The 14834-nt window shown below is 46.8% G+C and overlaps 1 protein-coding gene across 12 annotated transcripts in view; it reads right to left on the reverse strand.

The window, feature by feature from the left end:
• Positions 1 to 5898: 5898 nt before the first annotated feature.
• Positions 5899 to 14834, reverse strand: part of Ppfia1 (PTPRF interacting protein alpha 1) — a 78675-nt gene continuing 69739 nt past the window's right edge. For 9 of the 12 annotated variants that reach the window (XM_060383268.1, XM_060383266.1, XM_060383278.1 and 6 more), the window contains 5 exons: positions 12175 to 12350; positions 11634 to 11702; positions 10100 to 10265; positions 8206 to 8276; positions 5899 to 7127 (listed from right to left, as the gene is read on the reverse strand). In XM_060383268.1, the coding sequence (XP_060239251.1) occupies positions 8218 to 8276; positions 10100 to 10265; positions 11634 to 11702; positions 12175 to 12350 (470 nt within the window). In that variant the 3' untranslated portion in view covers positions 5899 to 7127; positions 8206 to 8217. The remainder of the gene's footprint in view (positions 7128 to 8205; positions 8277 to 10099; positions 10266 to 11633; positions 11703 to 12174; positions 12351 to 14834) is intronic. The other 3 variants (XM_060383274.1, XM_021634067.2, XM_021634058.2) reach the window with 2 other exon arrangements.

Here is a 14834-nt window from a genome sequence, read left to right on the forward strand (position 1 = left end):
CCCATATTCCTAACCGTCGGTAGATCCTGGAAGTAGGATGTAAAACAGCTCCAAGACTCGGAAGGCGGCTGGGACGCCAGTCAGCTGCGCGGAGCCGGCTTAAAGCACCTGTCACCCACTGTCCAACACGCATTCACCCTACACCCACCTCCCAGCCAATTATGCATCCACCACCATGCAACTCTCCACCCACGCACGAATCTGCACAGCATCATCCACTCACCTGTCAATCACCTACCCACCCATCCACCAGTCCTTCCTTCTGCCCTTCTACCCATCCAACCCACTCATCTATCCATCCATCTGTTCATCCACCCCTCTATCTATCCACACCTTAGGGCTCCTATTGTGATTTAAAAAAAAAAAAAAAAATACTGACCAAAAGCAACTTGGGGAGGAAAAGGCTTTTTTTTGGCTCATTCATTACAGTCCATCCCTTAGAGAAATTAGAACAGGAACTCAGGCAGGAACTGGAGGAGAGACCATGGAGGAGTATGGAGGAGTGTTGCCTACCGGCCTGTTCAGCCTGCTTTCTTACACATCCCAGGACTACCTTGCCAGGAGTAGCAACCCCCACCCCAACCCCACACACACAGTGTGCTGGGTCCTTCTACATCAATCAATAACCAAGAAAATGCCCCCGAAGACTTAACTCGAGGCCAATCTAACAGTGGCAATTCATCAACTGAGGTCCCCTCTTCCCAGATGACTCTAGTTTGTGTCAAACTGACAAGAAAACTAGCCAACATAACACCTATCAGTCCATCTATTCATCCATCTGGCCTAGTTGGCATTAACTGTCAAAAAAAAAAAAGTGATTCTACGCTTTGTCAAGTCTCAAATGTATTCTTGTCTTCCTCAGGTTATTCTGTGGACATGACTATCTTAATTGATACAGGAGAGCCAGCCCACTGTGGTCAGCACCACCCCTAGGCAGGTGCTCCTGGACTGTATAACAAAACTAGCTAATAAAGCAGAAGCAGGTAGGTCACGTAGAGGCCAGTCTGGTCCAGGCCAGCCCAGCCAGGGACTGACTCTGTCAGTCTGTCTGTCTCTTTCCCTCCCTGCCTGCCTTCCTCCTCCCTTCCTTCTCTCAGGAGGAGGAGGAGAAGAAGGGAGATGAAAGAGGGAGATTAGGGATGTAATTCAGTGGTAAAGTGACTGTTTAGTGTGTACAAGGCCCTGGTACCAACTCTGGCACCAAAAGGGAGAAAAAGCTTAAGTGTCAGATTTCAGGATAGATCAGAGGGAAAAAAGATGTCAGCAGTCAAAGGAGAATGTGTGTGTGTGTGTGTGTGTGTGTGTGTGTGTGTGTGTGTGTCTGCGTGTTCAGGTGTACAGGTACACATGTGCATGCATGCATATAGAGTCTGCTTGCATATGTTTTGAGACAGGGTCTCTCTTTGGCCTGCAGATCACCCATTAGGCTAAGCTGGCTGACCAGCAAGCTCCAGGGGTCCTCCTGTCCCTGCCTCTCTAGTGCTGGGATTTCAAGTGTTCACCACTCCACCCATCATTTTCACCTTGGTTCCAAGGATCACACCCAGGTCCTCATGCCTGCACAGCAAACACTAAGCCATATCCAACAGGAGGTATTTAGTTTCTTTGTTTGTTTTTTAATAAAAATATTGCATATATTTTGTTTAAAAAAAAGCATCATTTTATACTAAGTACCTAAACTGTGCCCAACATATGGGGCTAAAACCTAAACTAGAGTCACTCAAGCTAAGTTCCTTGTTCCCAAGCTGAAAAGTCAAAATCTGAACCTGAACCAGGCACAGTGGTTTATGTCTCAGTCCCTGTGATGGGGCAGCTGAGACAGGAAGATGGCTTTTGCCTGAGCACAGTGAGAGAGCCCACCTCAAAACCAAATCCTTATTTATTACCCTTCTGAGAAAAGAGGTAACAGCCAAAAGCTAGGTCTTTTCCAAATCACATAATGCTTTAAACCTCAAACAGGAGCAATCAGAACGAGACGTGCAGGCAGGTTAGATGGCTTGGTGGGTAAAGAAACCCGCCACGAAGCCTGACCACCCAAATTCAACTCCCAGGACTCACAAGCTAGTAAAATACAGTCTGCTGTCTTATTTTCTTCAAGCCCTTCTCTGTTTGGGGTGCAGCACTTCAAAACTACCTCCAAACAGACACACAACACAGCCTTTTACCCCTGGCCCTCACAAAATGAGGCCAATTAAGATCTGTCACCTAGGGGCTGGAGAAGTGGCTCAGTGGTTAGGAACACTGCCTGTTCCTCTTCAGGATCCAGGTTCAATTCCCAGCCCCCACATGGCAGCGGCATACACATGGTGCACCTATGTGTGTGCAGGCAAAATACCCATACATATAAAATAAAGATCCATCAGCTAGTGTGTAATTTGCCCCAGAATACTCACAAAAGCCTGAGGTCAGAAGAACCAGTGGACAGAGTCTCCTGGACATGACAGAACTGCTGAACTCAAGAACTCCTAACAGCTGTGGTTGCCTGTACAAGATTAAGCCAGTCAACATTCAGGAATGGAGTGGGGATGGGCTTCTGATGAGCTGATAGCTGCTGGAAGGACAGACTGTCTGGATTGGTTCCTCATAGGTCAAACAAGCATGCACCCACCCACCTATCCACCCACCCATATAGCCACATTACCTCCCCAGTGCTGGGAGGTATTTGGCTTGTGTGGGTACTGAGGAACTCAGGACCTCAAGCATGCCTGGCTAGCACTACTGGTAGAGCCATCTCCCAGCCTCCCACATGGACCTTATTCAAGTCAATAGTGAATAAAAGAGTAAGAACCTCAAATTTTCAAAGTAGAAGTAATGTTGACTTGCAAGTATGGATCTGTCTATCTTTGGGGCCAAGCAGCTTGTATCCTCCCAGGCTCAGCCCCAGACAACAGAGATTCTAGGAAGGAACCAGGAGTCCTGGAATGAAGAACAGAAGAGGCAGTGCACAGAGGTCCCTGAGCCTCTGAAGGAGGCAACTCTGAAGATACCTGGCCCTTAGCCTAGTGACACTGAAGTTGGTGTCTGTACTAATTGTGCTGTGAAGGTGTTAACCCAGGCCTTTGATTCCAGCCTTGTGAAGACTGAGGCAGGAAAAGTCTAGACCAGCCTGGGCTTTATATCCAGGTCCTGTTTGAAACAAACAAACAAAAAACAACACAGGCAGGTGTGGTAGGACACATCTTTAATTACCACATTAGAGAAGCAGAAGCAAGTGGATTTCTGTGAGTTTGAGGCCAGCCTGATCTACATAGCAAGCTCCAGGACAGCCAAGGCTGTGTAGAAAGATCCTGTCTCAAAAATAAGATAACAATAAACCTCACACATAACAAAGTGCTGGGCTTGTTGTGCCTTGTTCTTGTGGCAGCAAAAGAAGTCAGAGCCCCTCCATCACCATCCCAGCCAATAGGAAGTGAAGTTTATGGGACTCCAAAACACCAGGCCATCCATGTCTCCCATTCTAAGGTGGCGCTCAGGTACAAGGGAGGCTGGAAAGGGAGGATGCTTCAGCTCCTATACCAGAAAACCAATCCTGAGTGGAAATAGTGGCTTTTGAAGCCTGAGGTCATTGTCTAGGACTATAAACCAAGCACTTAGAAGGCTGAGGCAGGAGAGTTGCCTAGAATCCAAGGACAGCCTCAGCTACAGAGGAAGACCCTGTCCCAGAACAAACATAGAACTCTGGCATGGTAGCTAATCTTGTAACTAAACTGAAGGCTAGCCTGGGCTAAGTAAGTTCTGGGCCAGCCAAATTTACATAGAAAAACAACAAAAAAAGCAAAGAAAAACAAAACAAAACAAAAAAAACAGGCCAAGGGTGCTAGAGAAATGGTTCAATGGTTAAGACCACTTGCTGTTCTTCCAAAGAATCTGGACCCAAGTTCAGTTCTAAGACACACACACACACACACACACTCCTCCCTTTCCCTGCCCATTTTCCTCTCTCAGATTAAAAATATTTAGAATAAAACTAGATCAAAACAACTTTCCAAGTTGTGTGTTGTGGAGGATGGGTCAGATCTTCATGCCTATGCTATGTGAATACCGTTTTTTTTTTTTTTTTTTTAAATCATCCCAGCCCAGGACAGGCAGACTCAAAAATCCAAACACACAAAAGAGACATGGTGGCGTACATTTTCAATCCCAGCACTTTGGAGGCAGAAGCAAGCTGATCTGAGTTCAAGGCCAGCCTGGTCTACAGTGAGTTCTAGGACAGCCAGGGGTATGCAGAGACCCTGTCTCAAAACAAAAAAAGAAAAGAAAATATTGAAACCCACAATTACCTTGAGAGTAGTGTATGCTGGAAAACATACTAAGAAAGCTGTGGATAGTTTTATCCCAGAACTGCCTGCTTGTTTTCCGGGGTGGGGGGAGGCGGTGTTTATTCATGTACGTGTGTGTGTGTGTGTGTGTGTGTGTATCTGTGTATGTGTGTGTGTGTGTGTTTGGTTGCTGGTGCCTTGGAGGCTGGAAAAGTGGCTCAGTGGTTAGGAACACCGCCTGTTCCTCTTCAGGATCCAGGTTCAATTCCCAGCCCCCACATGGCAGTGGCATACACATGGTGCACCTATGTGTGTGCAGGCAAAATACCCATACACATAAAATAAAGATTCATCAGCTAGTGTGTAAACCTTAAAGCTAGAGTTACAGATGTCGTAAGCTTTCTGACATGGGTACTAACAACCAGCTCTCCAGCCCCTGGACAGGGTATCCTCGATACTTGTGTGGTCTTTTGCTGGTCTGTTCTGTGGCATACACCACGTTACTGGCCCGTGATACTCCAGGGATCCTCCTGTGTCCCAACAAGCTGCAGCAGGATTACAGAGACACACTACCACATATGGCTAGGTCATTACTTTTGCCCATTGACCATCTCCTCAGCCCTGCATAATTTTTTTGGATAGTTTCTATTGTGCAGCCAAGGCTGGCATTGAGCCTGTAGTTCTGCTCTGCTTCCCCAGTCCTGGATTCAGGTATGCTTCACTACGGGTGGCTCAAGAGGTAGTTCAGGAATGGGAGGAGTCATGAGGGTGGCCCCGTGAGAATTTGAGCAGGGACGCTTGCAGTCCCTTCCATGGCATGGGTGACACAGAGCACAGCAGCACGCAGCAGTGTTCTTGGAAAAACCATAATTCATTCAACCAATAATTCTCAACTGACTACTATCACCAAGGAGCCAAGGAACCTTTTAAATGTGTGAATGCTTTGCCTGCATGTATTTTTGTATACCACTTTATGTGCCAGAGAGGCATCAGAAACCCTAGAACTAGACTTGAAGAGTTGTGAGCTGCCATGCGGATGCTGGATATTTAACCCAGGTCCTCTGGAAGAGCAGTACACTGAAGCAACTTGCACGCATGTATGCATGCATGTACACAATCACGTGCACACACACGTTCATCTTTTTACGTGAGGTCTGGGAACCAAAATTCAGTTTCTTTTGCTTTTAAGGCAAACTCTTTACCCACTAAGCCATGCCCCTGGCCTCTACAGTCACCTCCAGCAAATAAGGTTTTGCAGGCCTGTGGCACAGGTCAGCAGGCAAATTGTAAACCGAAGGCAGTGCCCACAAGCATAGCTGTGCTGGGGAGGAACAGGAGGACCCTAATCCACACCCAAGCAGACATGTCTCAGGAAAGCTGTCAGTCGTGAAGAGACACAACTTTCAGAAGTAAGACTCAGATGGGGGTGGCCCTAGCACTGATGGGGAATGGTTCTGAGGCTGTCTAGTGTGGCCACTGTGAACTAGCTCCCTCACTAGTGTCCTCCTATCCCCTCTCCTGCCTCACTGTCTGAAGGTCCCACCTCTGTCCTGGGGTTCACCAGGACATTCCAGCCCTGTGCCATCTCCCACTCTCCACCTTCAGCAGGGCATAAGGCAGCCGACGCTTGCTCACCGCATTCTTAACTGGCAGTGGAAAATGCTGGGGACTTTATTGAAAAAAAAAAGCAATAAATAACACTGTGATAAAAACAGTTCAGAAGTTGACTGCACAGACTTTGTTATATAACCAGGAAGGTCACAAACAATTAACAGAAAAACAAAACAAATAACTGTCCAGATGAATTAAAAGCAGAAAGCAAATATAAAAGCCTCTCCCATATCAGCTACACAATAAATATGCACATGACTGCCTGAGCCCTGTGGCTTCTTAACTCGCCACAGTCAGTCAGGATGCTGCCAAAACAGCTATGAGTATACAGCTAGGTCCTTTCTTAACACATTTACAAATAAATGTAAAAAGACAGTTTACACAAATAAGGCCTTTATTGGAGTTGCAGGCTGCCCACTCCGCTGAGGTCTCTTGCTTTCACCTGTTCTGCCCCAGCCAGGAAATGAGCACTTGCCCCATGATTGGTCCTTGAAGAGTAGAGAGAGGTGGCTGCAAGGCTCCATCAGCTTTTCAGTCTGCAGGTGATGGGCCACCCTGCCCCTGTAGAGTGCTGTGCTGCTCCCAGCTCAATGCCCTGCTCAGCCTCCGAAGACAATCCACCCATGTCCAGAGCAGGGCCAGGGACGTGGCCAGGGGTAAAGGCTATTCACATAGTCCTGACCACCAGTCCCAAGCCTAATGGAAGCTGAGATTTTGTCTAGAAAAAGTACAGTTAAGGTCAGTCATTAAAATAGAACAGAAAACGTCTGGAAGTAAAGTCTGCTTCTTTCAGAATGATTGTTGGAGAGCTGGGTAGAGAACGCACATGGCTTGTATCATGATGACTTTATAAACGTAGCAAAATCCTTTCCTCTGTCGGGTTCATCATTAAAAAATTAAACAGGAATAATTACAGTAAATGCATAATTTACAAAAGCCCTATATTTGCTCAGATTTACACACAAGCATTACGTACATTCAGTTGACTAAAATTAGGTATAAGAACATGAATTGACTCAAAAGGATATTTATAGCCTGGATATACATGAAAGAGTAAGTATATAAATGAGGAAGTGTAAGTTTACATAAATATAAGAAACAGTCAATTCTAAAATATTTTCTCTATGGTATTTGTGATTTTTTTCACTAGTTTAAAAACTCTGTAATAAAATATCTTGGGTCCAAAAAGCGAGTGTTGCCAGAGTTCTGCACCATCTCTGCCACGGCAGCGTCATCTGTAGAAGTAGTGTGGGTAAACTGGAAGGAAACACAGACACATCCTCTTAGCACAGCTGCCCACACAGGGCCACCCCACAGCCACGTGTCACCTATACCCAATCCCCAAGCATATGTCTACAAATATTAATTAAGTAAAAAATAAAAAATAAAAAAATAAAGTCCCAGGTTCCTGTGCAATAGCACTCCTAGGAAAAAGAGGGGTTCAGGAGTGAGATGAGAGAGGCCTGGACGTAGGGAGAGCCCACCAACAGCCGTATGGCTAAACGACTGCTCTCTAGGCTGTGGCCATGGTATCACACCATCAGCCTGATGACTAAACAGCCCAGTAGGTGCCAAGCATGGAGCACTGCACTTGAGCAGCTGAGTCATGCCAGTGTAGAGGACTGTTCTCACCCCTGCCCCTCTCCATGACATCAGCAGACACTTAGGGCAAGACAATAGAGTCGTACTTTAGAAAGCCTGCAGAGCTTGAGAGATCGCTCAGCAGGTAAGAACACTGGCTGCTCCTGCAGAGGACCTGAGTTCTGTTCCCAGCACCCACATCAGGCTGCTCAAAATCAGGTAGAAGCAGGGTGATGGCATACGCCTGTAATCCCAACATTCAGGGAGGCAGAGGCAGTCAGATCTCTGTGAGTTCAAGGCCAACCTGGTCTACAAAGTAAGTCTAAGACAGCCAAGGCTACACAGAGAAACCCTGTCTCTAGAAACCAAAAATCGAAACAAAACAAAACAAACAAACAAAAATACAACTGCATATAACTCCAGTTCTAGGAGATCTGATTCCCTCTTTTAGACTCTGCTGGCATCTGCACACACACATATACATAGCTACTCATACACTCACATCGCACACATACATATACACACACACACACACACACACACACACACACACAAAGAAACAAGGTCTTCAACCTCTTCAGTCACTGTCGCCACACTACCTGTGTGGCGCCAAGTGTCAAGAGCTGTATTATTTTTCAGTTCCCAAATAACTGAGATTGGCTCTCACAGTCCAAAGCTGACAAAGCCAGGTGGACATAAAGTGCCCCACCTGCTCTGTACTGGGGATGTCTGGGAGCAGCAGCTTTCTACTCACCAGCAGGAGGCTTTAGCAGGAGTAAGTCCTGACTGTGGCAGAGTCCAGCCTCTGTGCTCCGGACACACTACCTGTCTCCACATCCACAGGAGGAAGCGTGCAAACACAGCGTGCAGTTAGTGTTAAACATCACACAAGGAGACAAAAAAAGACATTCCACACCTGACAGAACTTCCCAAGTGATGGGAGGACAGTCTGCTGTGGGGAAGGAGCCAAGCAAGAACACCACAGTCCCAGAGGCCGAGAGGCTCCCTGTGAGAGCTAACTGGTAGCTAACTCAGAAACAGCAATGGGCAAGCATCACAAACACAACTTCAGGTGTCCATGTATATAAGTGACAACCTGACAACTATGAAAGGGACTGCCATGCTTCTCCTACGACTGCACCATAGGCCTTATGCAAGAATATTACACCTCCAAGAACCCAGAGGTGAATCCCATCTCCAAGAGGAGCTGTGGAAAGGTCTGAGGCTACATGCCTTAGGCACAGGGCTCCATGAAATTGGGCAGAGGTGAAGGGCAGGATGGCCAGGATGGCCACTTCAGTGGCTTCTCTTAGGAAACCAATGCCCAAGAGTCAGTTTCCACAAGAGGAAGCTGCTGACTGCTGGTTGTCCTCTAATAAACAGCCAGCATGGCTTAAGAGATAGGGTGGGCCTGTGCACAGGAAAGATGCTAAAGTTCCATAGCCACACACCTGGAGCCACTGGAACAGCTGGCTTAGGTAAAAGGAATGCCTGCCATGTACACTGCATCTCAGCTTTCCTCCCTCAAATGAAGTCCTCAGCACAGCTGGTGGCCAGCAGATGCCTTCTCACATGAGAGTAGAGAAAGCCTCTCCATTCTAGACTCCTACGCCTCTTTCCAGACTGCTTTCTCTCTAAGCTCACATTCTAGAGCACTAGTGCCTGACTGAAGTGGGGTTTCTAACAAGGAAAGCCTGTTTGCGTCCATTCAGCCCAAGCCAGGCTGGCACACCAGGCTCACGCTGGCTCTTATGAGGCTGCTCTAAGTAGACAGACTGGACCTGTGAATACAACACTGAACCACGGTCAAAACGGCCAGAGCTTTCTACCTAATATGCTTTCCAGGAGTCCAGCCCAGAGATGCCTTGCCCATGTGTCTGTCTCCGTTTGTGCAGTGAGAGCAAGAATCCCAGAAGAGCATGGCTAACCTATCACTCACATCAGCAAGGAGGAGGAGCCTGCCTGCCAGGAATACATGGCACAGCCAGAGGGCTTGCTTAAGAACATGCCCACTCAAGGTCATGTGCTTTATAGCAGCAAAGTCCTAACAAATTTCATCTGACTTCTGTCACCTGTTAGAAGCTTGAGTTCCACTGTGTCAGCTGTGCCCTGCCATCTTTGGCTGGGGCCCACCTGGTTGTAGCCTAGCTTCCCTGTCCTACAGAGGCATATGTAACTAACAAATAGCAGAAAGAGGTGGAAACTACGTCATTTATAATTTTCTTGGGCCAGGTATTGTAGCTTATGCCTGTAATTCCAGCATTCATAAAGCTGAGGCAGGAGGCTTATTATGAATTTGAAGACAGGCTGCTATAGTAACACCCTGTCTCAGGCTCAGGCTCTGTGATCAGGGCTTTGGCACTGCAACAAAGAGCAAGTTCACCTGTGCTGCTCACCTGTCATGGACAACCTCAAAGCATGGGCTCTATCCAGTCCCAAGAACAAACAGTACTAAGCCTTATGGAAAACAGGTTAAGACTCAATCATTGAGATTTACTTAGTTTCTGTTACTTTGGTTAATCTTACAAAACAATGTTAGGGTTAGCTGAACAACAAATACACCTGAGCATGCAGCTGCACTCCAATGCCCCAGGAGCAGCCAGTACCCAAACTACCCACACGTGGTGGTTGCAGGGCCCACCACATACCGTCCATCTGAACCTTCTTTGGCTGCATTGAAGGAGATGACATAGAGGAGGTGACCCGGAAGTTGGCAGGCAATGTCTCTGCAGAGCCAGAGGCTAGGCCACGGATGTCCTTTGGTCTGAACTTCTTCCTCCATGAGGGTGCTCTCCTGAAGCTTTTGTCATCGTCCTGGCAAACCAAGGAGATAAAGTGCCAACTAACAGTAAAAGCAGCACCCGGCCAGGCCTGTGTTCTTCAGATGCTGTTGGATGATAGGGCTTTGGCTTGTGTGTAGCTAACCTTTGCCATGACAGCACAACTGCCTGCCTACTCCACGTCTATAGCAGAAAGGGCTGTGGAGACACTCCTCTGGCCACAGCTAGAGAACTGAGCCAGTCCTGGGCTGTGGCCCTTCTCACATCTCACTTATCATACAGAAACCGCCTCCACAGACTGAGACACAGCCAGTAAGACCTTTATCTTCAGAGGGAGCTTCTGTTCTCTTTGTCAACCTAGAGTATTTTGTAAGGCCCAATGATAACAATCCTTACATGTGATGTCATACATATTTCTCCCCTTTCAAGAGGGGAGAAATAATAGTTTTGAACAAACATACTTCTCAGACACATCTTTCCCCAAGGCATAGAGGCTCTCGGCTAGGGCAGAATGACCAGTTCTTTCCAGAGTACAAGATATAGATGCTGTTTCTGGGCTTCATCCACTTTCATGACTTGACAAACCATTTGTGGGACATCAAAAACCAACAGAGCTGGTTAGTGGTGGTGCACGCCTTTAGTCCCAGCACTCAGGAGCAGAGGCAGGCCAGTCTGAGTTTAAGTTCAGCCTGGTCTACAGAGTGAGTTCCAGGATAGCCAAGGCTACAACAGAAAAACACTGTCTTGAACTCCCACACCCCCCCAAAAAGAACAAACCAACCAACCAAACAACAAAACATTAAGCTAGGAATGCTGGGGTGCTTGTGACCCCAGCACTTGGAAGGCTAAGGCAGAATGCTGGAAGTTAAGTTCAAGGCCAGCCTGGGCTACATAGTAAGATATTTTAACAAAACAGCAACAGCAACAACAACAACAAACCCTAAGTAGCAAAAAAAGTTTTACTAAATCATTCTTGCTGGACAGCGGTGGCACACACCTGTAATCCCAGCACTTGGAAGGCATAGGCAGACGGATCTCTGAGTTCCAGGGGCAGACTGGTCCACAGAACAAGTTCCAGTATAGCCACACAGAGAAACCTTATCTCAAAAAATGAAAACAAAACACCCATTCTTTGCTGGGCTGGGCACACCCAGTGGTAGAATGTGTCAATGAACTTAGCTCTCTCAACACTAGCATCTGTGTGCATATATAGCTGAATGTATGTCTACACTCCTTAAGTAGCATTTTCATATGGTTCTAAATATGATGAAAAGGGGCCCAACTCAACACACATGAAAACATCCCTGTGGGCTGAGCTGGGGTTTGATGGTCGATTTCTAGCCATTGCATCGGAAAACAAGCAAACCAACCAAAGAACAAGACCATCAGACTGAGTGCTCACCTCATCAAACCTCCGATCAGTCCCCGTGGCCAAAAGGTTGTTGAACTCTCTTTCCAAGACAGCTCGAGCCTGAAACAGTAAAAAAGGCACCAAAGCTTTCATCAGTTATTAAGAGGGACATTGGCATATTCCACTGCCAGGGACATCCTGACCCATGTTGGCATCCAAAAGTCACATCTATCTTTGGGTGGACTTGAGGGGAGAGGGGCCACAGGAAGTGCTATGCAGATGGCTGGGAGTATGAGCTAAAGTTTGAATTTCTGCATGGGAATGGAAATTCCAGATTTTCAAACATACCCACGAAGCAAAGAGAAGTAAATAAAGCAACTACCACAGAAGCAAAATTAATAAAAAGTTCCATGTGGCACACTTAAAAGAGAAAGCAGACGAGAGTGTAAAGCCAAGCCTCTGTTGATCTGGACATTCCCTCACTGTGAAGCTATAAAAAGTCTTCACTATCCAATGTTAAGCTTTCCCTGAACTCTGTTATCAGGACTTCTGGAATACTGGCAGGGCACAGGCCCACAAGCTCTGGGGTCACCTGTGTATTCTGTGTTGGAATCTGTAACAATAGTGCCAGTGCGCTGAAATCGAAAGTCTCATCCAAGGCCAGAAGTGCACCATGAACGCCACTCTCTATTAGATTGTTGGCATACTCTTTAAGGCCGATCGACAGGATCCAGCGAATCACCCGGTCATTGCTCCAAACAAGCACATCTGCAAGAGAATAAAGCAAGTGTATGGTAGCCTCAGAAATGCTCTGCTCACAGCACCCTGTAGCAGCAAAGGAGAAAGGTTCCTGGTACAAATCCTGACCTTGTGCTCCTGAAACAGACTCAAGCCCCCAGGTGCCAGCTTCACAGATGCCATAGTCCTCACCTAGGAATCCTGTCCATGCCACTCTAAGAACCCACCAGACTGCTCCCAGGGGTCCAAAGGGGAAGACAGACAGAACTTACTACACTTCTAGGCACAGAATAGGAATAACAGCCTACAAACCCAGGGACCATAGCAGATTCTTCCTGTCAAGAGACAGAGCCACCTCCATAGACCAGACACTTGCTCAGCCTGCGTGATCCAGGAAGACAGTTTGCTGGGATGCTGTGCACCCCCACCTCCCTCCTCCACAAGGAAAGTGCAATGACCTAGGAAACCAGGGCAAAGCTGAGGAGGTTCTCACCAGCTGTCCAACCCATGGCCCTTAATTCTCTAAAGTGTGTCCTCCATAGTCAATGTATCTTGTATCTTGCATTCAAACTTTTGCTCAGGTTAAGCCTTTTTTTTTTTCTACTTCATGATGTCTTAGTTAGGGATACTATTGCTGTGATGACCATGACCAAAAGCAACTTGGGGAGGAAAGAGTTTATTTCATTCACAGTTCCATTTAACAGTTCATTATCAAAAGCAGTGAGAGCAGGAATTCATGCAGGGTAGGAACCTGGAAGCAGGAGCTGATGCAAAGGCCATACAGAAGTGCTGTGTACTGGCTTACTCCATGGTTTGCTGAGCCTGCTTTCTTACAGAATCTAGTACTACCAAAATGGGCTGGACCCTCCCACATCAATCCTAATTAAGAAAATGCCCTACAGTTTTTCCTACAGCCAAGTCTTACGGAACATTTTCTTTCTCATGACTCATGTCAAGTTGACATAAAACTAGCCAGCATATAATACAAATATCTTCAATGTTTTTCTCATTTTATTTTCTTAAGACAGGGTCTTACTTTGGAGCCTCAGTTGGCCTGGAACTACATGATCCTTCTGCCTTAGCTTCCTGAGTGCTGGAAGTCACAGACATATGTCACCATGCCCAGTACCCACAGAGAAACTGAAAAACATTCTTCAGAACAGAGAAAGGGTCTGGAGGCCGCACCTTGTGACAGGTACAGTACTCCATTAGCACTAATGGAGACCTAAGAATAGTCAGTCTAAAAATATGCTCAATCACTTCCAAAAACAGTTCCTATCATGTGTAGAATGGCAGAGGGCCACCAAAAACAATGCAGTAGATTCAACATTCTACCCCCAAGTGTTGTTCTGGAAAAGAGGCCATTCCCAGGATTCACAGGATTCACTCTACTGAACAAACTACCCTTCAAATATGCCATCTCCAGTGGTTTGTTTCTGTTTCTTTTCTTTTCTAACATGCCAGAGTTCAAGCATAGGTCCTCTAAGATGTGAGACACTAAGAAACAGCTCTACACTGAGCTATCCCACTCCACACTCCACACATGCTCACATGCACCAGGCCCTCTCACACATACCTACCTCTAGTTTTTTTGTGTTTGTTTGATTTTTTTTTGTTTTTTTGTTTTTTTGTTTTGAGACACGGTTTCTCTGTATAGCCTTGGACATTCTGGAACTCACTCTGTAGTTCTGGCCTCAAACTCACAAAGATCCGTCTGCCTCTGCCTCTGCCTCCCGAGTGCTGGCTTTAAGGACATGCAACCCCACTATCTGTCTATTTATTTTTCCTGTGTTTTGTTTTTCTTATTAAAAACAGCATTTCTGGGGTGAGCAGAAATGAGAGTAAGCAACAGAGACTGGGACATCTAGTGCCCTCTCAGCTCAGTATCTCTGCTAAAAATCTTCAACCACTTCTGACTTCTAAAACTTTTTCTTTGAGCAAGTAGCTGTCTCCATCACTGGGGCTGCAGCAGGGAAGAAGGCCCTGGCAGAGCAGCAACCCGACAGCCTGTTCTCTCCGGACTGCTTTATTTGCACCTTTCCCTCATCTATGCTGCTGTCCTCCAAGGACTGACCGAGGGAAGCCTTGGGGACTCCTATGTTTCCTGTAGGGTCAAGATCCTTGAATACCCCACAGCCCTGCATTTCATATTTATCCCAGTGAGTATGCAGCAGAGTCAACTCTGTTCTGGATTTCTAAGTATTAACGCAGGACACATAACCAAAGGATAACACTAATATCGCAGGAAAAGCACCAGGACCACAGATCATGTACGAGGCAAGCTCTCAATCATTCTTTTTTTATTCTCCTTATGTCAGGCCAGTGCCTCCACCTAAAGGCATCCAGTATTCCTCCTGGTACTAATGGAAGATGCTTCACCCCACTGAGACTGGAGAGCTGGCAGCAGACGCCAGATAACTGCCTAGGCAGGGAACGCACCTCTTTCACTTTGTATCCCAGCTGTTAGCCCCCTCCCTCGTCCTCTCCCAATCCTGCCCTCCCTCCCTCTTCTCC

This window comes from Meriones unguiculatus, chromosome 1, assembly GCF_030254825.1.
Source record: "Meriones unguiculatus strain TT.TT164.6M chromosome 1, Bangor_MerUng_6.1, whole genome shotgun sequence".
Taxonomy (NCBI): Eukaryota; Metazoa; Chordata; class Mammalia; order Rodentia; family Muridae; genus Meriones; species Meriones unguiculatus.